The 24,410-nt window shown below is 43.3% G+C and overlaps 1 protein-coding gene across 4 annotated transcripts in view; it reads left to right on the forward strand.

Moving 5' to 3' along the window:
• The window catches only part of ESRRB (estrogen related receptor beta), a 218,818-nt gene that overhangs the window by 174,592 nt on the left and 19,816 nt on the right, over positions 1 to 24,410 (forward strand). For all 4 annotated transcript variants that reach the window (XM_048486027.1, XM_048486024.1, XM_048486028.1 and 1 more), the window contains 2 exons: positions 13,592 to 13,702; positions 17,282 to 17,443. In XM_048486027.1, the coding sequence (XP_048341984.1) occupies positions 13,592 to 13,702; positions 17,282 to 17,443 (273 nt within the window). The remainder of the gene's footprint in view (positions 1 to 13,591; positions 13,703 to 17,281; positions 17,444 to 24,410) is intronic.

Here is a 24,410-nt window from a genome sequence, read left to right on the forward strand (position 1 = left end):
CTGGTGAGAAAAGTGGGCTATGAATAAATATATAATAGGATTGGGTGGTTGGCATAGTTTTCTTTCTGAGATGGCAGAGCTAAAATTGCTCATATGTAAGTGTCCATCCTCTGTACTCTTAGTTGCTTGAACCATGGGCAACTTCTATATCTGTGAAGTTGAATATTCCCTCAGCTTTAAAATGAACACAAACAGCAGATAATAAACATAAAAGAATGATCTGCCATAGATTCAATGGCTGGCTTTTTTGTGATGATCACACGTAAGATTGAGAAAGAAAACCAGAATTCACATCCCTACCAGTGTGGTGTAGAAGTTAAGATTGGTGGATTCTAATTTAGAGAACTGGGCTCAATTTCCCACTCCTACACATAAAGCCTGCTGGGTGACCTGGGGCCAGTCACAGTTGTCTCAGAACTCTGTCAGCCCATATAGAGGCAGGCAATGGCAAAGCACCTCTGAATGTCTATTGCCTTGAAAACTCAATGGGTTCACCATAAGTCAGCTGTGACTTGGAGGCACACACTCACAGTCAACTTTCATTTTATATCTTGCCATGGCTGATGGATATCAGGGATCTAGTGGGGAAAAAATTCCCCTACATACCTGAAGCCTGCTCACTTGGCTTGGAGGATTTCTCACACTAATATTACACAGCTTGGAATGTTCCAGACCTTGTGTTTAGAGAAGCAGAGCTCAGGGTAGCTGTGTAGCTTGTAGATTTTGACTGCCCTGAAGATGTGTATGAAAAACTTTTTAAAATTTCTCTGTCTTTTATTTTTAGCATGTTAGATACCATCTTCTTAACTAAACATCTTTGAGTTCTTTAAAAAGCTTAACATTGTGATCAGACCTAATATACAGCCTGACATAATGAAACCCAATAAGAAAGAAGTCTGCATGGATCCACTCCATAAGGGGAAAACAGGACAGATAGCATCTTCTGTAATGCAAGAAAAGAACTGATCCTAAGACACAGATGTTGCAGCCATTTATCAGCTCCATGAGATTGCCTCTGCTGACACACCGTGTCTTTGCATCAATGCTGTCCTGAGCCAACAAAGCTTAATCACTTGAAATAATTGAGAATTATGAATGTGAGTTTGTAGAACTGAAACTAGCAATGTTTCACTGGTTCCACTAGCATGCACTGATGATAAGGGAAGTGTTTCTGTGAAAGCTTGAGAACAGTGTACCACCTTCTCCTGATTTTAGCAGTTTGTAAAAGATGTGGTGATAAGTGTTATGGATTTCAACATTAGGTGATGTAGATACCCGGTACTGTTCTATCATTGTTGCGAAGGATTATAGTAGCTTTGGATTATGAGGCACATTTGCAAGAATGATGTCTTAAAAGAACATTCTTCCTCTTTTAACCTTGAATACTATTTGCCTTTTGTGATGAGGAGGGAATACCACCATTACGGTTGCCAACACTTTTTCATGACTATCCTCTCCTGTGCCTTTTAGCACCTAACAGTCCAAATTTTGGCACATGCAGATCCACCTCCCTGCCAGGAAGATATTCTGCTGGTTTCTAACATTCTGCTGGTTAATCACTGCCTCCTGGGTAGTTGCTAAAGGCAGAAGAGAACTGCTAGAAAAAAATGTGGCATCCTGAAGTCTTACCCTGCAGCTGGGGATTGCAAACACAGTAATCTAGACGCAGTTCTCTTTGATAGCACTCAGATCCAACTATGATTCAAGCAATTGAAACAGTGAAGAATTCATCTGAATATTTTTAAAAATGCCCTCATTTTCTATTTAAGTGTCTCTAAACAGAGCACGACCATTCTGGAACCCCCCCCCCCCCCGCATTTTCCAGCAACCCCCTCCCCTCCCCCCGCCCCGTCCTCCACCCTCAGCTTCCCTTCCATGTATTTTCTGAAAGATATTTGATTTCAGTGAAAGCTCTGCTGACATCCATGCAATATGCTTGCACTTTCCCTTTGTGCTTCCTGGGAAGGATGAGGACTCCTCCGGGGATTCTGGGTAATTGGGTTAGTGGCCAGCTCATGTCAGGAAATTAAAAGGCGGCTCTGATCAGGTTGCTGCTGCATGGGGTTTAATGGCTTTGTATTTATAGAGTATTCTGCCTCTAGCCCGTGCCAGAAATATCACTATTCTAAGCATTGACATGAACAAAGCAAATGGAGGGAGGAATCTTTCACTAAAAATGAAATTGAATAAATACCAATAATAAAATGCACATGCACTTTTCAAAACAAACTGCATTTTTAAAAAACAACAGTACTGGTATGTTTCAGAAGCAAAATTGATGACAGTGATCCCCTTTACCATATCTTCGGTGTTGAGGGTAGGAGTTCTTTCACTTTTTCTTCTCTTCTGTGTTTTAATGCACTTCCAGACAAAAGATTTTGTGAATCCTGGAAACAAGGTTGCCAAATCTGGATTAGGAAATTTCTGCAGATTTGGAGTTGGAGCCTGTGGAAGGTGAGGTTCGGCGGGTGTGTGTGTGTCCGAGTGACCTCAGCATAATTGTGATGTCATAGAGTTCATCTTCCAAAGCAGCCATTTTCTCCTGGGGAACTGATCTTTGTTGTCTGGAGATGAGTTGTGATTCTGGAAGGTCTCCAGATCCCACCTAGAGGTTGGCACACCTGGAAATAAAGGACATGCCAAGCTGCCTTATTCTGAGTCTGACCATGGGTCTGCCTTGGTTTCTAATTGTATATTGGACTGGCAGCAGGTTTCCATGGTCTCAGGCAGGGAGAGGGCTTTCTCAACACCTGCCACCTGTGATCTTTGAGGCTAGAGATGCTGGGAACTTAATCCAAAATTGTTTGTGCAAAATATGTCATTGAAGCATGGGCTCTCCATTTTTGGGAAGGTGATCTGTGTGGAATCCCCTGTCTGCTTTCTGTTTTTGCATGATTATGACAAATAGCCAGCCTGATTCCTGAAGAACACTTGCATAGAGCTCTGCGTTGCACTGAGGATTCTGACTGCAGAAGCAGCATGGGACCTTGAAAGGGTAACAGAGCTGGCCTTATGGTGAGAAAGAGTGATGCAGCAGGTTTTAGGCAGCAAACTTGGACACATTTCCCCCCATATGTGTGTGTGTGTATGTGTGCGCATGTTCACATATCTGGAGGGACAGCAAGAGACAGAAATTCAAGCAGGAGGTTTTACATAAGATAGCATTACTGAGCAATTGGACTCTACTTCATACCTGTGAAACTAGTGGCTGCCTTCACACTTGGTTGGATAATGTACTCTCAGTGTGCTTTAGCAGTCTTTTGCAATGTAATTTTCCTATGCTATAGTCAGTGTTTTGCAAATGGATTATCCAATGTGTATGAAAGCAGCTGCCAGATTATGTCTTCATAGTGCAAACAACATATTGCTCCTCTTTTTTATCACAAGGATGTAGATATGCAGGATAAGTTGCAGGCAACAGTGCTACTTTTGCACATTGGATGGGTGGGAGAAGCATGATGGGGAATTCTTTGAATTGATCTCTTAAGCATATATATACACACATATAGACAATGTATGCGCATATAAATTCATACATGTAAGATGCCTCAGAGATCACATACCGTAGGTTAGGGGTCCTACCCTGTCATGGGGATTCTATGGAAAAAAGTTGCACTGCTAGTAAATTCAATATGATGGCCAACACTGGGCCTGAGCTGCATTTCCCACCGTCCAGGGCTTTGCTTCACAGGGCTTTTAAAGGTATTTTTAGTTTCCAGAAAAGAAAAAAGAAATGAAACTTGATTGCTTGCGTTGCCTCCTCTGCACACTCGGCTATTTTTACTTCCGACAGACTGGGCCTGTATCCAGCATTTTTTTAAAAAATGCAGGAATTATTTTACTTCCATTAAGAAAAACCTCCCAAAGGCTGATGTTATCAAGCCAGTGAGGGGACATCTGATCTCAGAATTGTTGGACAGATGTCTCTTGGCAGGGCCACACTGGAGAAATGCAGAGAGCTTTGAATAGATCAGCAGAAGCGCTCTTACTCTGCGGAGGCTCAGTACTGACACAGACCTCTTTGAAGGACTTCTGGGACATGAGTGGCACCAACAGGATGGTTAGAAAATTGACAGCCTTATTTGAGACAGTAGGAAATGGCAGACTTGAGATGAACACTATTTTCCATAACTGGGATTTGCATCCAGATGATGTTTCTACAGGAAAAATAAGACGACAAGAGTATTTCAATATTTGCTATTTCTGGTAAGGTTAGCATGCAAGGTGAAATGTTAGCAGTAGCATAAGAAAGACTACTTTTCAGGACTGCTGTCCACAAACAGGTTTGTTTATTGCTTTGCACCTGTAACCCAGTGTCTTCATCTGATATGAGGCCCAAGAAGACTGTCCACCAAGCTGCAAATTCTAAGCATTAGTACCAGAATTGTGACACCTACCATAGGATAGCTGTTACATTCTCAGGTGTGCCCAGACATGTACCACTTCAATCCATTTTCAGTTTTGCTCACTATCCCAGTACTGATCTTTGTGGGGTTTCTTCACATAAATGTTCAGTAAATATTAATAAATTGCAAGTCTGGGTGTGTCTTTCAAACATCAATCTGAATCCATCCACATAAAGAGAACTTAGAAGTTCTTAAGTTTTTTGAAGAAGGGAGGGCAATTTTTACTAATCTCCCTTCCCACTGCTGACCACCACTGTGTGTTTTTCTGAAGGTCTGCTGACCTCCAAGGAATAAAACTTGAGAGGGATCATTGGGCTGCAGAGAGAGGGGAAATCAGTGAAAATCACTCTTCTCCTTTAAAAAACCCCTCAAGGGTTCTCTCTCGGAGCCTTAGGACGTCTGTGTGTTTCTCACTGTCCTATCCGGGAGGCAGGATCAAATTTCTACTTCCTTTTGCCAGGCAGACTGCTTTTCAGTTCTTTCCTGCCTCTGGGGAGAGCAGTTCAGCCCAGTTGCCTGTGCTTCTGTTTCTTCTTTTTCTTGTCCTATTTTTCTTTATTCTACCTCTCTCATATCTTTGACTTTAGTCCTACCCTTTTCTCTGCCTTCCTTCTTTGAATTTCTCCCTCGGACTGAGTTGACAGTCAGGAAGAGTGAGGCTCTAAAAGGATGGCCACAGCTTTAAAATGGCAATTGACTCCAACAATGAGGTTATTGCCTCCATCAGTAGCTTCCTTCCAGAGGAAGAAATATCAGAAACACTTTTTGCAGGAGCGGAAGCCTTCTACTGCACGGTGGGCATGACCCCTGTTAGGGCTGCCTTGCCTGGACCCAAACCACAGTCAGCAGTCTTCGTCCCAGCCACCTTGCAACAAGCACACCCCAAAGGTGCATGAAGACAACATTGCAGTGGGACCTTCCAGGAGAGGGTTTGCAGGGACTTAATGCTTGGATGTGGATGAAGGAGATGGAGATATCTCTCCTATTGGGTCTGCAACATTGCAGACATTCCCAGACACAAGGGATAAAGTAAAAGTATCTAGTTCTAGGGAACTTAATGAGAAATTAATAGCCTTAATTAAAGGCACCCTCAGGGCTAGTTACCCAGCAATTTGGGGCATTGGGATTGTCCAATCTTCACTGAACCCCAGGACATCCCATAAGTTATAACCCCACTCCCATAGAAGGAGGAGGGGAATACCCTTCACTCCCCACTAAGGCAGTAAGGAAAAAATATCACATAAGCCCTGATAGGGACACTTCTGATTCCTCAGTTAGTGGGGTAGACTATCAACATGAAGGGGACTTTATGGCAGCAGATGAGTATCAGGAGGACATACAAGTCCTTAAACCCTCACTCAGATTCTTTAGGATGGAATATATTTGTTAACAAAATCCACAACTGCCCTGACAATTAAGGACCCTCCTACAGGGGTGGAGCAGCCAAAACACAATCTCAAATCTCGGGGGTGCACTCGGGGGGTAAGGAGTTCTTTCCTCATATGTGTTCTAGGGAAAAGGGAATGGGAAAGATCAGCAATATTAGCCAAGGGAAGTTTTTTGAGGAACAGCTACAAAAGAAATGGGAATGGGAAAGATCAGCAATATTAGCCAAGGGAAGTCCTGTCGGATCACATGTAAAACACATATCTTTGCAGACACTAGCTTATTAGGCTGCGGGGCGGGAAGGGGGGAGGGAGGATATCATGAACCAGATGCCCATACAAAGACAGTGGACTCAAGTGGAAGCCAAGTCACCAATCAAGCTGCTGGAATTCAGGGCAATTCACCTAGCACTGAAGAACCTCTCCCCTCACTTTGGCAACCAGCACGTATTGATTCCGACAGACAACATTGCTGCCAAAATATGTCAACAAACAAGGGGCAGGGATCAAGTCTTCAGCAGTACACAAAGAAGCTTGCAAGATCTTGAACTGGGCAGAGTCCCACCTCAAGTCAATCAGAGCAGACCACATCAAGGGCACAGACAACATTCAGGCTGGTTCAGCCTACAAAAGATTCACTAGGGGGAATGGTCACTCAACAGAGGTGTGCCAATCTTGTCACTCTTTGATTGCCAATCCTGGACATCTTCACATCTCATGAGAACTGTCAGCTAGACAAATTCTACTCCAGATATTCCTGGTTTTCAACCTAAGTACAAATGTCGACAGAAGAATCCTTCAGACTACCAGATCATCTGGACCTTCTTCTCCAGGAACCCATCTGGATCCAGAACAATGCCAGCTAACTGCATGGAGATTGAGCAGAGATTGTTAATATCCCAAGGCTATAGCTCAGGGGTGCTTGACATCATGATGGTGTCCAGAAAGGACTAAACAAAAATCTACAACTTCACATAGAAGGCCTTTGCCAGCTGGTGCAACAGGAAGAAGGTTGATCCACTACTTGGAAGAGAGAGTCCTTCAATTTCTAGAGTCTGAACTGTATTCCTCCACTTTGCATAGAGTTTCAGCCACCATGGCCATGGCCCCAACGATGGATGGGCAACCTTTACAGCCAGATATCAGGAGATGTCTTAAGGGAGCTTCAGTTAAAGATTGCCCTCAGGTACATAGATTACCTACATGGAAATTGAACTTGGGTACGTTTTTTTTCACTCAATCATTCTGTCTCTCACACATGGCATTTTCATTTAGTGCTGTCTGTACTTTGCTGTTATATTCCAGACCAAAACATCCAAGGCGAAATGCAGAATTATTACTGTGATGTAGTTTTGTATTGACATTTTCATACATCTTGCAAAGCCTAGCGTTTCCATTGTGGGTTTTTTTCCTTGCTCAAACTTCACAACCGATGTCTATTCTGTTTTAAACTCTTTCCCTGCCCCCTTCTCTATGTCTGCTGCTACCACTGAAAATAACTTCTTTCACCTTTCATTCAGTATATTTGCCCTGCAGTTTTACACAGAGGAGTGACTGATGAATCCTAGTTATGCAGATAGAGCTCTTGATGTTTAGGAAAGTTAGGCCATATCCACAAATATTTTTGCAGATTTCAGATACAGCCATTTAATATACCCAAGGATGAAAACTACATAGTACACATGCACTGCCTACCCTATTTGCCAGTCTGTCCATTGGCTGCTGATCTAAGGATTTCAGGTTATATGCAGGAGCCCCAGTACACACAGGTGGGAAATGGGTTGCTAATGCAAGAAACCATATTCCAAATTATATCTCTACCAGGGACGTAGGTATAGATTTTGTAATGGGGGGAGGTTGTGGCCACGCCTCCCCAAGCCCCGGCCTCAGTCCTTATAAAAGCAGCTCTCCTAGGCCGGGGACGGCAGACTCCCCTGCCCCGCCTCCCCCCCCCCCACCAGCTGAGCTACCAGCCGGCAAACCCTTCTGCCCTCTCCTCTGGGCAGAGGCGTAGCTAGGGAAAATGGAGCCCGGTGCAAAATCTGAGTTTTGTGCCCTCCCCATGGGTGGCCACTGAGATGCTGGAATCCACCCCCAAACAGCATCACTTTCAATGGTGTTTAACTAGAGAGCCCAGATTCTCTTTTTAAATTTGCCTTAAAGGGAGAATCTGGGGTCCCCAGTTAAAAAAAACTGAAAGTAATGTTGTTTTGGGGTGGTTTATCCCCTACCCTGAAACAGCATCACTTTTAATGTTTAAACTGGGGACCTCAGATTCTCCCTTTAAATCCATGCCGAAGGGGGTGGATTTAAAAGGAGAATCTGGGGAAACTTGGGGGGTGCCTGCTGTCAGGGGTGAAATTGTTAAGATAGCAGCACCAAACTTTCAGGGTATCTTTAGGAGATTCTCCTGATGATACCACCCAGGTTTGGTGAAGTTTGGTTTAGGGGGTCCAAAGTTATGGACCCTCAAAGGTGTAACCCGCCATCTTTTATTAGCTCCCATTGGAAACAATGGCGGATGGGGCACCCCTTTGGGAGTCCATAACTTTGGACCCCTTGCACCAAACCTCACCAAACCTGGGTAGCATCATCAGGAGAGTCTCCCAAAACATCCCTGAAGTTCTGGTGCTTCTAGCCTAAAAAGTGTGCCCCCTGCAGGCCAAAAACCAAAAACCACTTAAAATACTAAAAAATCACAAATGGGGCGGAGCTTCGGAAATGTAATGGGGGGGTTGAACCTGAGAACCCCCCCTTACCTATGTCCTTGATCCCCACCCCTCCAACCTGGGATTATATCAACTAGAAGCACATGATGTTTCTGAGCAAAAACACCCTTATTAACTTGGCTGGCCTGTGATAGAATCTGGGTTCAGGCCCTTAGAGCTGGAAATGATTCCTTAATGTATCTTTTAAGCAATGTGGTTCAGTGAATAAATGTCTAGTGTCCAATCCTGTGTAATCTTCCAAGCCTCTGCTCTGCATGTTATGTTCTCACACAAAGATATTTGCAGTTGTTAACCAAGAAGGTGGTTGTAATGGAAATAGATTTCTATAATCTATTTCTATAAACACATATACAAATTGATGCATTTGAATATGTATTTATTTTTCTGTGTAGATACATAAATGGATATTTTAACGGAAAGAGCACTGACAGTGCTATGTTCTTCATGCCCTCAGAGATATCCATTAATCTATAGATTTTTTTCATCATTAGGTTTCCCAAACCTTAGAGTCTACTATTCTTGCATTATTAGTCATTGTCCATGTTAGGTGAGGCTCGTGACTAGAGGAGGGTCTGAAAGGGTCTGAAACTAGACATATGCAGTCTACCTGTCCAATTTTGAGGTCCCCAGTATTTGATAAGGCGAGAACTTAGAAAAACTTGCTTTGCAGCCAGCAAAATAACCCCTATCAGCAATTTGCAATCTGGGAGCACTTGTAAGCTCAACCAGAGTAAAATGGCATTCCACCAGAAGTTAAGGAGACAAAGGAAAAGGGAGCCACACCAAATGCTGGACAGCAAGATGAAGGCGAAAGTATCGTGGCAAGGAAATTCAACATCTCTGTTTTATAAGGAGCAGCTCTATGTGTTTGGTACCTGAATTCCCCATAGGAAAATTTTTGAAACTCATAGGTGATTTGATTTGTCTCTAAAAGAACTCTAAAAAAGCAAAATACTGGTTTTGTTTTCATATCATCATCATCATCATCATCATCATCATCATCATCATCATCATCATCATCATCATCATCATCATCGCTTTGTTTGCTTGCCCCTTGAATGGCCAGAGAGCAAGCAGAATCACACACACCATTTGGTTGATTTTTGGTAACCCCTGGTGGGGTTTTCAAGGCAAGAGACCTTCAGAGATGGTTTGCCATTGCCTGCCTCAATGTCACACCCCTTCTATTCTTTGGAAGTCTCCCATCCAAATAGTTGTTGGGGTCAACCCTGCTTAGCTTCTGTGATCTGATGAGATCAGCCTAGTCTGGGCTACCCAGGTCAAAGCACATAGTAAGGCGGAATAAAGAGTTCCACTTTACTGCTGTGACAATTGCTTTATTGCTGTGATTGTCAGACAGTTTGGTAACCCTATAAGGCATGGACTGGGTGTGATCTGGGTCTTCTGTCCCCGTTCCTCTCCACTGCCCCCTCTTGAGGGTAAACTGACTTTTGTTAAAAATTTTATACCATAAACATATTTTCCCTATCCTCTCCCATGATGCTTTTCAATATCTAACACTTTTAGAAATAATTCAGGAGTCAGCTGAAGGTCATTGCTCAGCCATCTGGATGTATTCAACGTTGTTCCCTATCCTACACCTGGTCATTTATACTTGGATTGCAACCTCTTTTGGACAGAGATCGTGGCTTGATGTCTCTTTTAATTCTGGTCATTAAATCTATAAATAGCAAATGATGAGAAGTGCTTCAGTAACAGTGATTGCTCTAAAATTAGCAACTGCACAGTTGGGTGGGATGTTCTTCAGGTGGGTATTTCTGTACCTTGTCTCTTTAATGCAGACACTGATGATGACAGTGCTTCATGAGACAACAACCATGACTTTATTTAAAGTGCTTGCCTCAAGGAGTGTCATACAGGATTCAGGGAGGAGACAAGAACAGACTCACTCGAAATTAACAAGCTAAAGTCCTTGGACGAACAGTCCTATCCACTCCTCCCCCCCCCCTCTTTCTTATCTCTCTTAATGCACTTAAGTCCTTTGTGTCTCTCTAATCTGATTGAAGATGCCTAATACCTCTGCAACCTGTGCAGCCACCTTCCCTGCCAAGATCTGAGGACAGTGCACAAGTCTCCTTGGTGATAAAACAAAACAAAATAAAACCTACGCCCAGCTTTCCTTTTGTGCCATCAGAATGCCCTGGGAATTCATTTGTGGAATTTAGGATAGATTTGCTTAATAACACCCTGAGATGTGTCATAACGGGAAACTATATGACATTTGATTTCAACCTTGATCAATGTGGATATGACAATCCCTGCAAGTTCTCATAACAAACGGCTACTTTCTGGTATAAATCAGTACCTACTTCACTGTTTAAACATGTAAAGCTGCCTTATACAGGTCAGACCGTTGGCCAACCATGATCAGTACTGTCCACGCTAAAAATGCAGCAACCCTCCAATGTCTCACCTGCTGCCTGGTCCTTGTCAACTGGAGATGTCTGGGAAGTTCTGCATGCAAAGCCGGTGTCCATCCCTGCCACAGCACTTCCCTTTTGAGAAGGCATGGAAATTTGATGGTACCTGCTGGAGTACAGTCAGTCATAAAAACTGGATCTCTGTGTCCACAGCAGAGTGGAGGTTCTAAGTATGCTTTTGGAAGGAAATTCTGCTTGAAACAACAGGACTTATTTCATAGGTTCTGCATTCACACAATCAAGATTGATCCACTTCACTCTGTTCATGGTTATTAGTCAAACCACGGGCATGTCCTGTAAGCAGTCATATGCTAGATATGTGATTGACTCTTCTATTTTTTTTATGGGCTTGTATTTCCTAGTGTAGAAATTGTCTTTAAATTTCTTTTTAAAAAACCAAAAGATGGGCTCTGAGTGGTTTGTAGTAAAGTTATTACCCGATTAAGGCAAATCCTGGTTTGGCTGGTTTGTATGTTCAGTCACTAGATGGATGTAGCATCACCTGGTGATTTTCCTGTGTGAAGGAGCTTTATGTACAATTCTTGTCAATGGAGAAGAATCACAGGTTCAGCTACCATTCAAGTATGTGCAGCGACATACATGGATGTGTAAATGAGACCTTTGTTTTCTCACCACATTTGCTGATTTCTTGGCTGCTATGTGGATTCTTGCCAAGGCCTCCAGTTCCAACATTGTAGTAGCTTCAAACTCCTGTATTCAAAATGGCAGTACGAGAGAAGACAGTGCCTCTTTAATGGAGGATATGCATCATAAAGCTAGTAAAAATATTGTCAAAGGCTTTCACGGATGGATTCAACTGGTTGTGGTGGGTTTTCCGGGCTGTCTGAGTGTGGTCTGGTAGATCTTGTTCCTAACATTTCACCTGCATCTGTGGCAGGCATCTTCAGGGGTGTATCACATAGAGAAGTCTGTTACAGACTGTGTCTAGACTGAGTTCATTCTCAGTTGGTTAGCTCTCCTTTATACTCTTTCATTTCAAATCAAAATACTCCTGAAAAGATGGCAGAGATAATAGTTCTCTGTATAAACTGAGTTCAGAAGGATAAGTTGTGTAATATTGTGTCTCTTTACATGATTGGATGTCTAAATAACTCCTGTTCATTTGTGTGTATGTTTATTTCCATTAATAATTGGTACATTGAGTTTTCAGATTCATTTTGACAATTGCTTGTATAGGGAAATATAGCGCACATGGGGTGGCCAACAGAGTCCTCCTGAGCAGTGTCCTCTTATAAACCCAGATAAGATAATGGTCTTAGAACAATGGCATATTGGAAGGGGGGGACAGAGGGGGCAGATGCCCCAGGCACCACTTTGAAGTGTCACATGGGGGGTTCATTCAGTCAGATTAGCCTGTACACTCCCACACACGCCAGCTGGGTGACCTTGGGCTAGTCACAGCTTCTCGGAGCTCTCTCAGCCCCACCTACCTCACAGGGTGTTAGTTGTGAGGGGGGAAGGGCAAGGAGATTTTAAGCCCCTTTGAGTCTCCTACAGGAGAGAAAGGGGGGATATAAATCCAAACTCTTCTTCTCACAAGTCAGGAGTCCCTTCCTCTAACCATGGGCACCATTTTTTGTAGATACGCCCCTGGCTTAGAAACGGGTAAAGTTGCTTCAGATTGCACTGTGAACTACCTTGATATAAGCCATCTTATCTTGGGCAAATGTAATTGCCCTGCACATTGAAGGGGAGTGGTGGTTTTTAAACTATAAATCGGTCATAGTTATATGATAAAGTGATCATCTGCATGTGATTTTGACTGATAAGCAAAAAAAATTAATATGATTTCAACACACTGCACAGGTAAATAAATACTTAAGGTCACTCTCAGTCAAAAAATGAGTGGATTCTTTTTGGAGATCATGGGAGATCGCAGTTGTTCTAATAATGTTGGATACAAGAGGATGCAGCATCTCTGTTATTCAGCACTGCTGAAGGCCAACAAGGTGTACGTTTGGGTATTAGGCTGTTATGTATGAGTGCTCTCTTGCTCGTTAGGAAGTCATTAATCAACAACTGCAAAAACACAAAGTTATGGAGGGGTGCTAATGTCCAAAATGATAACTTTTGTTTCTTTCCTCTGTTCTTTAACTGATGTGGTTAACTGGTCTTTGCATACACAAAGTATTTATGTTTGCATTCAAATATGCTCACAGATGCAACTGACAAACTTGGATGGCTGTGCTGTCAGAAACTGGAGTTCTTACCTCCAGCATAGTGTAGCAGTTAAGAGCAATGGACTCTAATCTGGAGAACTGGGTTTGATTCCCCACTCCTTCAAATGAGCGGTGGACTCTATCTGGTGAACTGGATTTCCCCCAGCTCCTGCACATGAAGCCTGCTGAGTTCTTCAGAACTCTTTCAGTTCCATCTACCTCACAAGGAGTCTGTTATGTTGAGAGGAAGGGAAGGAGTTTGTAAGCTGTTCCGGGAATCCTTACAGCAGAGAAAGGTGGGGTATAAATCCAAACTCCTCCTGTTCTTCATCCTGTTCTTTTTCTTCTGTCATACTGATCTCCTCAACTACCCCAATTATAGCCATTACAACAACAAAGTAATGTTTAAAGAATTATTGCAAAATCCTTACGATTTCCTTTTGCCTACAGGGGTCCGCCTGGATCGGGTCCGTGGGGGTCGCCAGAAGTACAAAAGACGACTGGACTCTGAGAGCAGCGCTTACCTGAGCTTACAAATCCCCCCTCCAGCCAAAAAGCCATGTAAGTGTACTCCTCTGTCATCTTCTGCTTGGGGCAAGTCCTCTGCTTCCTGTAGCACCGTAGGACTGTGCTGTCTCTCGGTATTCCTCTTGGGAGGAAAGAAAAATCACACTCTCATCTGCTTAATTAACGCAGCCTGGGTTAAGGTTCAACTCTACATCCTCAAAGAAAAGAAAAAGCTGAAGGCGGGGGGAGATCTAATATATAGTTTATGGATGCGATGGTCTTCTTACTGGGGGAGTAACGTGGCAGATATTTAGCTAACTTGGTTCTCTGGCCACTTGAGTCCAAAAAGGGTTGTCTTCTGCTCCCCATTTCTTTCAGGATACCCACTGCTTCCAACAGACCATTTCTCAGAAGTTTACTCCAACCTGAGGGTCTCCTCTTAAAATATCTTTATCTCCCTTCTTTATTTCCCTCTCTCCTCTCATGACTAAGACCTTTACCCCACTTTCATATTTCCTTTTCTCCTCACATTTCTACGAAGAGGACCAATCTTTCTTAAATTGACTTTCTAGGAGTGTAGCGTTTAATAGCTTCCCCACACACATACTCCTGATAAGTGTAGACTGACCTGTGCTTGATATGGTTTACAAAGAAACCAAATAATAACAATTTCAGGAGAAAAAATTACCTCAAAGAATATTGAAAAAATGGATATACAAATAAATATTTTTGCAGATTAAAAGCATCTGTGCATAGGAAAATCAAATATGTAAAAATGCATCTCTAGGTCTGAAACGTATCCCTATGATAAGAACATAAGAACTAGCCTGCTGGATCAGATCAGAGTCCATCTAGTCCAGCACTCTGCTACTCGCAGTGGCCCACCAGGGATAAGGAGATAGGCAGAAATTGTTTACGGATCCCAGCTTTGACATTTATTTCCGAATTAATGTTCTTCCTTAATGGCCCGAGTTTGCCTGCCTCCCTTAGAATGGCTGCCCCACAACTGCCTCCTAAGACTGACTCACAAGATGGCTTCCCCGCAGATACCTCTTTGCCCAAGTCTATTGGGATGGGAAAAGGCAAAGATTCTGTTTTCATGCTGCCCTAATCATCATACTGAATTTCTTTATTACTCTATCATCAACTTTGAATTGAGAAAGGAGGAAGGGAATATCTTTTTACTTGCACTGGTAGTTAGCGGTTAATTGCTGAGCCCTCACAACATGTAAATTCAACATCACAAAGAAATTCTTACCTAATTATTGCGGGAGAAATGTCTTTCCCACCATTGGTACAGCCTAGAGAATAGTTTCCAAACAGGACTAGTGGTGTACTGTCTCACCAAGTGATTTTCATGCCCTGTGAGATATCTGTGCTGTCCCATTCATGTAGACCCTCCCAATACACTGTGATAATCTTAGTATCTTGCACAAGATTAATGTTACAGAGATCATTTGAAGGTGATGCAAAGAGATGTTCACCAGACTCAGCAAGGAGTTGCACTCAATTGCAGTTTTCTGAATATTGTACCTATTTTTTTAGGTATATACTAGAAATAGAACATCTGCAGTGACTCTTAGCTGTTCTTCAAAAGAACTTGATTTAGGTTTCCTATGGAGGATAGAGTCATCATAGCTAGTGGTTACTGGAATCAGGGCCTGGGGAGGGCAGAAGCCAACTGCAGAAAAGCCAGGGGGCGGGCCTGGGATAGGCAGGTGCCGGCCTGCAGGGAGGCGGGGGGGGGCAGGGCTCAGTGGGGGATGGGTGGGTGGGTTCCGCGGTGGCAGACTGGCTCCTGCCCTCCCCAACCTCACTGCGGGGGAGTCCGCCTGTAGCCGTGGCAACCAGCTTGGCCAGCAAGTGGCACAGGGGAACCATTGGGCGCCGGCTGGGTCACCACACCGCGGGAAAGGCCAGGTGTGGGGACCTGGCTGGCACCTAGCGTCCCCTCCTTAGTGACAAAACGGCATACGTCTGGGGACATGGGATACCTCATATCCTCATTAGTGGTACGCCACTGCCTTGGCCTCTATGCTTGTTTGTTGGTCTCAAGGCAAACCGGGTAGCCATTGTGTGCCACAGAATGGTGGACTAGAAGAACCAGTGATCTGACCCAGCAGGCCTCTTCTTGCTTTGGTAATAAGTGCCATAGAAGAGATACCTTGAAAAGTTAGCACCTTTTCCCAAAGGATCACCCTCTTTCAGAGGGACACCAAGCAGTGCAGATGGCACAAACAATGCTTGTCTTGCACTGGGAGCCTCAACTGTGTGGATATACTGGGATGGATGACAACAGACTGAGGTATGTACTTATGGGAGTGAGCAAATGCATCCAGGGTCATTTTACATGTTACAATAGTTATTTCTTACAAATATCTGAGAAAGTATTTAAAATGGAAATGAGATCCATCTTCATTCATTTGCATTTCCTCATGGGTGTGAGTTTAAGCCATTCTTTCTTCCGCTCTTCCTCCAATGCCAGGAGAGTTCCCATTCATTTCATCCAGAAAGAATCCAGATGTGATCTTCCTAACAGTATTAATTAGTCTATAGAACAATTATTAATTACAATATGCAGAATTTCAAGATAGGAAACTTCTATCTTGGCACCAGATACCTAGGTCCGTCAGTAATTAACACATGCAAATATGCATGATAGGATCCACAAGCAAGCAGGAGAACAAAGATAGTCTAAGTAAAAAGGGCCATTGTTTCAAAATGACAAGCTCCAAGTAACTTTAAAACAAATATAACCATAGAATGCTTACCTCAGGGCTCTTCATGGGCTCTTCAGTGCACAGTGGCCTTGCAGAGGGGTTTCCTCACTTTTTTCTATTTACGCAGAAGGAGACACTCTGTAGAGAACTCTCCAGGCCTGGTTCTCTTAACTCCATCCATCAGGTGATTCTTAAAGGAACAGATCTTAAAAGTACTTACTCTTAAAGGCACAGATCTCACTTCACCCGGTAGTCAAAATCACAGGCATGGCCTTTAACCTGCACTTTTATCCATATTACTGTTACAAAAATGATCCCATCTCCAAATGAAAGAGCAAAGCAATTCCCTGGTCCACATGCTGCCAAAGAAGGGACATTATTCTAGAGCTCTGTTAGAGCCAGTATTCTCCCCCCCACTTCCTGCTGCTGCCAGAGGACAGAGAGACTTGTTATTTCCAAGCACTCTCTGTTCTTATTACGTCAAGATATTGATCTATCAACATGAAATGCAGAGGTCACTGTGTTTTGGCTAAGCCCATGTAAGTGAACTTCTTTTTTTAACTTGAAGCAGCTGGCAACATGGAAGGGGGGTGGGGGGAAGGTGTGACGGCAGTATGAGGGAAAGGCAGGACTGACCATGGATGGAGAGAAGTTCTCCAGGGCAAAGCTGTGCTCACTGGCAAATCACCCTACTCTGATGGCGAAGCAAATTAAAAGTCGTGCTGAAAGTTGTCTTACTTGCCATGGAGAGAATGGATAGTGAAAGTGGTGCTCCAAGAAATAGGTCTGTACAAGAAATCTTGCTGTGACGGACATTTGTCCCCATCATGCAGCAAGCACATTATGAGCAATCAGCCATTAAGTACATGAATTCATTGCAAGTGCATACTGACTCCTGCTTTTGAATTTGCAGTGACTAAGATTGTCTCCCACTTGCTGGTGGCAGAGCCAGAGAAGATTTATGCTATGCCTGATCCAACTATGCCAGAGAGTGACATAAAAGCACTGACCACACTATGTGACCTGGCAGACAGAGAGCTGGTTGTGATCATTGGCTGGGCAAAGCACATCCCAGGTAAGAAGGGTTAAATCATAAGGTTGGCAAAATATGACAGTTGTACTTATTTGCTTCGAGGGGCTCTGGTTTTATTTTTGTTAAGGAAACTGTTAACTTCTGAGGGGCTCCAACATCTGCATTCACCTATCTCATATTGAAATGAAAATGCATTGGACAGTATTTGCAGGAGGGATGCAAGACCAAGGAGGCAACCAAAGTAGGTGGGCAAGTGTGCTTTTCTACAGCATTTTAATGCTGATTATAACATATGTAAAGGGAACTTGTGCACTGTCCCCAAAGAAAAATGTAAGGGTTAACTTTTCGTATGTTCCCAGAAGCATCAGAAATAAAAGTTGCTCACACATTTGCCTTCTGCCTTTACTTTTAATGTACAAAACGATCTCAAAGAGAACCAGATTTCAACTGAAAATGGAAGTTACAAAAACACTTGTGCTGGCATACCACTTTCAATCTGAAGTCCTATGTTATTGATTTCGTTAGTGTAAAAGAATGTATCCTGAGATAAGTGTGATTTTGTGGTGGCTTCAGTTTTTACTTGAAAAACTCAAGCAAGCAGCCTATTTAACAGGGTGGTCAGCCTTCAGATTCTGCTTCCCAGACAATCTTCATCTTGTCAGTGCTCTTCTCAAAGGAAGCAGGTTGTATCACGGCTTACCCAACAGTCCAGTGACTTTGCTGCCTCCTGCACCATAGAGAAATCAACACCTGCCCTGCTCTGCCCCGACACTTCAGGGAAGATGCTGCCACTCATGTCACCCTCATTGTGCCTTGCCATGGTGCCACACCTCCCAACATTGGAAGCCAAATATAGCTCTAGAAAAGGATTCTAGCCAGCTCATGACCTGCCCCTGATGGAGGCAGAGAGGCAAGTGTTACCTGAAGTGGGGGCTGGGGGGTGGGTTCTGCCCCTTTAGAGTTGAGGAATTAGCCAGGGCAGACCTTTTGCTTAGTGAGGGGTTGGGCAAGCTCAGAATCTAGGTTGCCGAAGTTTACGAGCAGTTGCCCTTTTAAGAAATCTGCAAGAGAGTGAGATAAACAATTTTAACAATTTTATTAGAGGAAACATAATAAATTTTGATTGGACAATAATCAGTGCAGCAGAGGATACACACAGTCCTTGGATGTATATAGAGTTGGAGGTATAGGTTTGGAGATAGAATTAGGAGTTGCAGGGATATGGGCTATAGTCACCTAATCCTGGAGAGACCCTTAGGCTCCCAAGTCAAAGGAGAGCCTTTCCAGGGAGTTGATCAGCTTGAGCGGCGATACTCAAGTTGATGAGTGAAGTGTTTAAAATTAATGTTTGGGCACTTGGCATTAATGGGCTATGCCAGGGAGTGCCTGAAAGGGGGAAGTAGTTGATTAAATTACAGCTGTAAAACAGTGTCAGCACAAATAAGGTGGTCTTTAGAGAGAGATTAGTCAAAGGAAGAAATTGAGATTAGTGTTGTACTGGCAGGAACACTTGGAGAAATCACATTAGCATGTTCTTTGTCTTAGTGAGGTAGATAGTTCAGGCTGGAGGAGGCATCCAGCTTTGACGGTAGAAGTATTGTCTTTACCTTAATCCCTTTGGGAAGGAAGAGGCAGGTTATTTTTGCAAGGCAGATATGGGTGAGGGCAATTCCAGACACAATTTCCTGTTCTTGTGGCTACACTAGCCAATGCAGAGAATGGGTTCCCCATCTTGGACTGCACTGCTAGGCATATCAAGGGCTGGCCGGATGGGTAGAGACACTGCTGTCTTCCCCCCATACCTACCATGGTGTTTGGTACTTCTGGTCTGGTAACAGAAGTACCAAGTTCACCACTAGGGTCAGGGACACCATTCAGGGTTTACACTTGCAACAGATGAGTGTAATGGTGACAAAACTTTTACCATACAATAGAAAACCACTGGAATGTGATATTTAAAATCACTGAGTTTGCATACGCAGAAATTGCTTGTGATTCAAATATATTTGTGTTCCAAATACTGAATGGAGTAAAGTATATGCATAAAAACTGCAACTTTTTAGATAGATTAGTTTTTGTTGTGTAAATAATAACTCTGCAAGGTTCTTGTTCTAAAGCAAGTTCCCCTGCAGTTGCAGGCACTTGCAAATTAAAGCTTAAAGCCACTGTCCTGTAATTGGCAGTAGAGTGTTTTAATAGTGTATTCTGCAAATATTATTTCCCTAATATCCTCCCTGACAAGATTGCAGTCCTTTCCATCTGGATAAGACTGTTTCTCTCGTCCTCACCCACCCCCTGCATTAATCACCTGTGCATCGCTTCCACCTTCACAGGGCTTCTCTCAGGAAAACCTCTGTTGAGGGGTGTTGACAGGGGCTCTCCCAGAGTGGCTGTTTAGCTGCACTTCTTGCTGGGAAGACGAAAGCTCAACACAAGATGAAATATGGTCGGTGGAATGACAGCAGCTGTATCTAGAGTGGCCTTAGTTCCTATAATTACATCTCTCTTTATTACCGCCACTAATGGCCCTCCAGGATGGCAGAAATGATAATAAATTAACAGATTATGAACTCCACTTGCCACAAATTATGTTCTCTCTCTCTTTCAAAAAAAAAAATTCTGGAAGCTCCTGCTGTCAAATGTCTGGAAAAAAAGTAGGAAGTCACTTCATCCCTGAGTGCAAATACTACCAGTTTCAGTGGGAATGTTTGATAGTTTGCAACCTGCTAAGAGAAGCTCATATATGATTCTGTGGGGGAGACTCAAAGACTGTCCTTGAGGGTAAGACGTAGCACAGGGTTGCCAACAACCTGGACAAAAAAGTGCCTCCCCCTTCATAATATGTGAAAATGGACAGGTAACCCTTTTCATGGTATGGAGATAAATGACATTATCTGGTAAGTAATATTGCCATACTCCCCTGTGTTTTTTTTAACCATAGTTCAACATCTTTATTAATATATAATTTAAAAATACAATGTCAACACTTTACATCGTCATTTTAACAAATGATCTGCTATAACTACCTAGACTTCTCACATCAAAAACAAGATTAATCTCTTCTCTATATCCTCACTTACTTTCATCATCTTACCCTATATAATTCACTTGCATGTGAATGAGCCTGGCAACAAACCCTCAACCAGTGGGCACGCAGGAAATTGTTCTGCATGCCCACTGGGTGACGTTTTGTTGTCGCAGTCAAAAGAGGGCACTACTGGGCCCGGCAACAGCCTCCCCCACCCTGAGACCTGTCATGTCTGGGATTAGACCTTTGGGTTGCAGCAGTTGTGTCTTGCTTTTGACGCCAAAAGAGAAAGAGCTTCATGAAGCCAGGAGCAACGATTCTGTTCATAGCCCTGCCAATCATGAAACAATTAGAACTGTCTTGTTGGATCCAGCCAAAGGTCAGTCTGGTCCAAGACTACTGTCTCCAGCAGCAATATCAGATGACCATAGGATGCGCACATAAATAGGGCCTGATGGGGACAAGCATCCCCTATTGTTTGATTTACCCAGGCTTCTGGCTAAATTAGTGGCAAGCAATCTCTGCAAGCAGAGGCTACTGTTTTAGCAGTAATTGCTGAACCTGTTGATAAACCAGTCCTCAGTTTGTTTAATCTTTGTAAAATGGCACATGAGCTAGTGACCATAAGCTGATCGTGTGAGGCAGGAGTTCTTTTCCGGAATCCAGTGGATGAGCCTGAATTCTAGTGTTTTGATGAAAAATCTTGCTTGCATCCATCAGAAGATTTGCACATGTGTGTAGAGTCCCTGGGCAAGTGGAAATGGGAGGGGAAGCCTCTACAGTGCTCCCTCGCACTAAATTAAGTATACATATCTCTAGCTGTTTTTCTATTCATTCAAGACATTTTGCAAGCAATTATTGTAACAGATGAGGGGAAAGCATTAAGCACTGCACAAGATCTTACAAGTGGAATGGTACTAAGTCTGCTTAATTTCTGCTCAAATATCACTGTATCCAACCTAGAAATTATTTTCTCTCTGTTTATTTTCTTCAACATCATTCATCATTTTATATACCTGGATCCTGTTCTCCCTTTGCCAAATTTCTCCCCAAACATAATAGATTCAGTTTGATAAGTATTCTTTATTGAGAATTACATCCCTGATCATTTTAGTTGCCTTATTTTATACATTCTCCAGCTCTCTTTAAAAAGGTTCAACTGCAGGTTAAGTAGTAGCACTTCAGTACCCATCATTATACTCTTAAGTTTGGAATAATTCCCCACACTGTTGATTTCCACACAGCAGAAATAAAACATCATGCACACTTTTAAAAAAGATCAGTTTTGGCTATTTTAGTTTGCACACTGTCTGCCAAAAACAGCCAGCCAAAACTGTTGCCAGCCAAAACGGATCTTTTCCCCCACCTGCTCCATGGAGCTCTTCTCAGTTTCACAGTTGCATCCTCCATTGTGTGCGCTGCTGCAGAGATTCTCCATGCCTCCACCATTTGGTGAAGGTTCCCCATGGAGGTTTCCTCTGCATGGTGATATGATTAGAGAAGCTGCAATATGCACATATTTGTGTCACCAAAGCTTTGCAACCATCCCCCTCAAAACATCAACAAAAAGGAATAATGACATGTATGTGGGATTGCTAGGCAAAACTAACTTAGGCTGATTTTGCACGCCGAAATTGCCCCTCTGTTGGCATGGAGAATGCCACAATGCAATATGGAGTTTTGCACAGCCCCTCGTGCTGCAGCGTGGCTGCCATGTTGCTGCCCCGGAACTGCCCGTGGCAATGGCTTTGCTCTACAAATTTCCTGAACTGCAAAGGTTGAGGTCCTTTTGAAATGCCCCTTTGTTGCTCCAGAGGCTTCCAACCACCGTGCAAAACTCCTCCGTAGCAGAAACAGGGTCAGTTTTCCCGCCTTGCCACTCTGGCCCTCCCCACCAATGGACAGGGGCTGAAAAGTGACGCCCTCCCCCCCCTTGCAGTGAAAAAAAATGGAGGGAGAAACCTTGGTTTTTAGAAAGAAGGCAGAAACCTTGGGCAGAAAAGCACCGTGTACAGGTGCCACAAATGGGAGGGCAGCAATTCTCTTGAACATGTAAGGATTTTAGACCCAGGTGTGTGTGAGGGCGTCGACTCTCAGCACCTGTTTTGTGTTCAGAGTCATGTAAAACTAAAATAGTGATAGTGAGTGGGGGGAAATGGGGCAAGATTCAGCCAATCCAAACGCAGGAAACAGAGGCTGTCCGCACATGTGTGAAAGAGACTATGGAAGAGCTTGTGGTGCTTAAGCGGTGCTTACTGGAAAGCACCGGGTTTGTGGGGAACCATTCAGGGCTTCCTGCACTTTCCCTGACTCAAGTGAAGGAAAGAGATGGGCAGCAGTGGGGAACTACAAGCAGGGTGAGAAGCAGGGTATGCTCCCAGCTCCGTAATGGAGCTTTTAGAAAGTGCAAAATCAGCCTTAATTCATTTGCTTTTTGCATGAAAATCACACGTGGATGTGCTGCAAGCAGAAAAAACTTCCATGGTAAACCTTCAGAGAATCTCTGTTGCAGCACACAAAATGATAGACATGCGTGTTGAAAATGGAAGTAAGAAAAATAAAGTGTTTCCTGCCTGCTTTTGTTTGCTCAACAGGCAAGAAGAGTCTTCAACCCAGGTGTGTGTGTGTGTGTGTGTGTGTGTGTGTGTGTGTGTGTGTGTGTGTGTGTTTTCGCGGGGGGAGAGCTAGCCCATCTCTAGCCCACTTTTTGAAGACTGGACTGGACTGTGGTAGTCACTCTCCCTTTCCCTGCCACCCTGAAGATGAGTAGTTTATTTTTCTTTTTTTATCAGCACTATAATATTGATATATCAGTAGAGCATTGTATCTGTAGGATTAGCAAGTTCTCTGATTTTCCAATCTTCATCTACTCACTTCCCTTGCAGTCTAAATTGCAGCGACATGAAGAAAAAGGCACATTTCTATGAGGGAAGGGGACAGAGACTTACTTTACAAAAGAAGAAATCCATGAATTCAGAGAACTTGCTAAACATATTGTTACAGTGCTCTAGTGATATACCAATATATAAGTGCCATTTTTATAAAAGGGGGCGCTGTGAAATCACCAATGATGATGTCATCCTGTCTTGAAAATCCTCATTACTGAAGGCATGTGCGGAAGAAAACAAACTGACTCCACAACTGTGGAAATACAGAGCGGGGGCAGATATGTAGAAGGACTGTGTCCAAGCCAATTCCAACGCTTGTGGATTGACTGCCAAGAAAATCAGGAGTAAGTTAAGCATGCGGAAAAGCCCTCTGTGTATTTCAGTTATCAAAACTCGATAAGGCTAGAAGGTTTAAACCCCTTCTCCCCCCTCCTCCTGTGAGACCCTGGTCTGAATCAGGGCCACTTTTGGATGTCTTTAAAATAAAAACCAGTATCCATAAATACCCTCATGTCTAGCTTTCTACTAAAAACACAAAACAACTTCCCACACCTTGATGATTACAGCTGCTCCATAAGTCCTTCCAGATAAGTAGCTATCTTCACAGCCTCCTTTGGGTTTTAGCTGGCCTGAATAAATAGCTGTCAACTATAAACTTGGCTTGGTTCACTAGTCCTTTGCAACAGCAGATAATTTATTACTAAATTAAATAGAAATGATCTCAGTATAGATTGTTACTCCATTATTTACTTCCTCGCATTTCAAACACTGTTTTCAGCACCAAATCTGTTTAGAACACTTTTATCATAGCTCTTTAGGTGTCAAGAATATGGGGTTGCCAAGACTGGCTCTGACAAAGAGGCTTGCTTCCTCCTCTCCAGACAGGATTGGCAGGAAAGTGACTTCCAGTTTCACTTGCTGTAATGGACACCAGAACATCTCATGACTGTAAGCTAGACTCTGGGTGGCTTCACAATCTATGATGTGTAAACATGAGTGTGAATTTGCCAGGGAGCTGTGGCCAGCTCCAGTTCTCTGCTGAGTGAACCCCTACAATGCTCATGCTTTCAAGCCTGTGTTTGATGCATTCGCC

Source organism: Sphaerodactylus townsendi, linkage group LG02, assembly GCF_021028975.2.
Source record: "Sphaerodactylus townsendi isolate TG3544 linkage group LG02, MPM_Stown_v2.3, whole genome shotgun sequence".
Taxonomy (NCBI): Eukaryota; Metazoa; Chordata; class Lepidosauria; order Squamata; family Sphaerodactylidae; genus Sphaerodactylus; species Sphaerodactylus townsendi.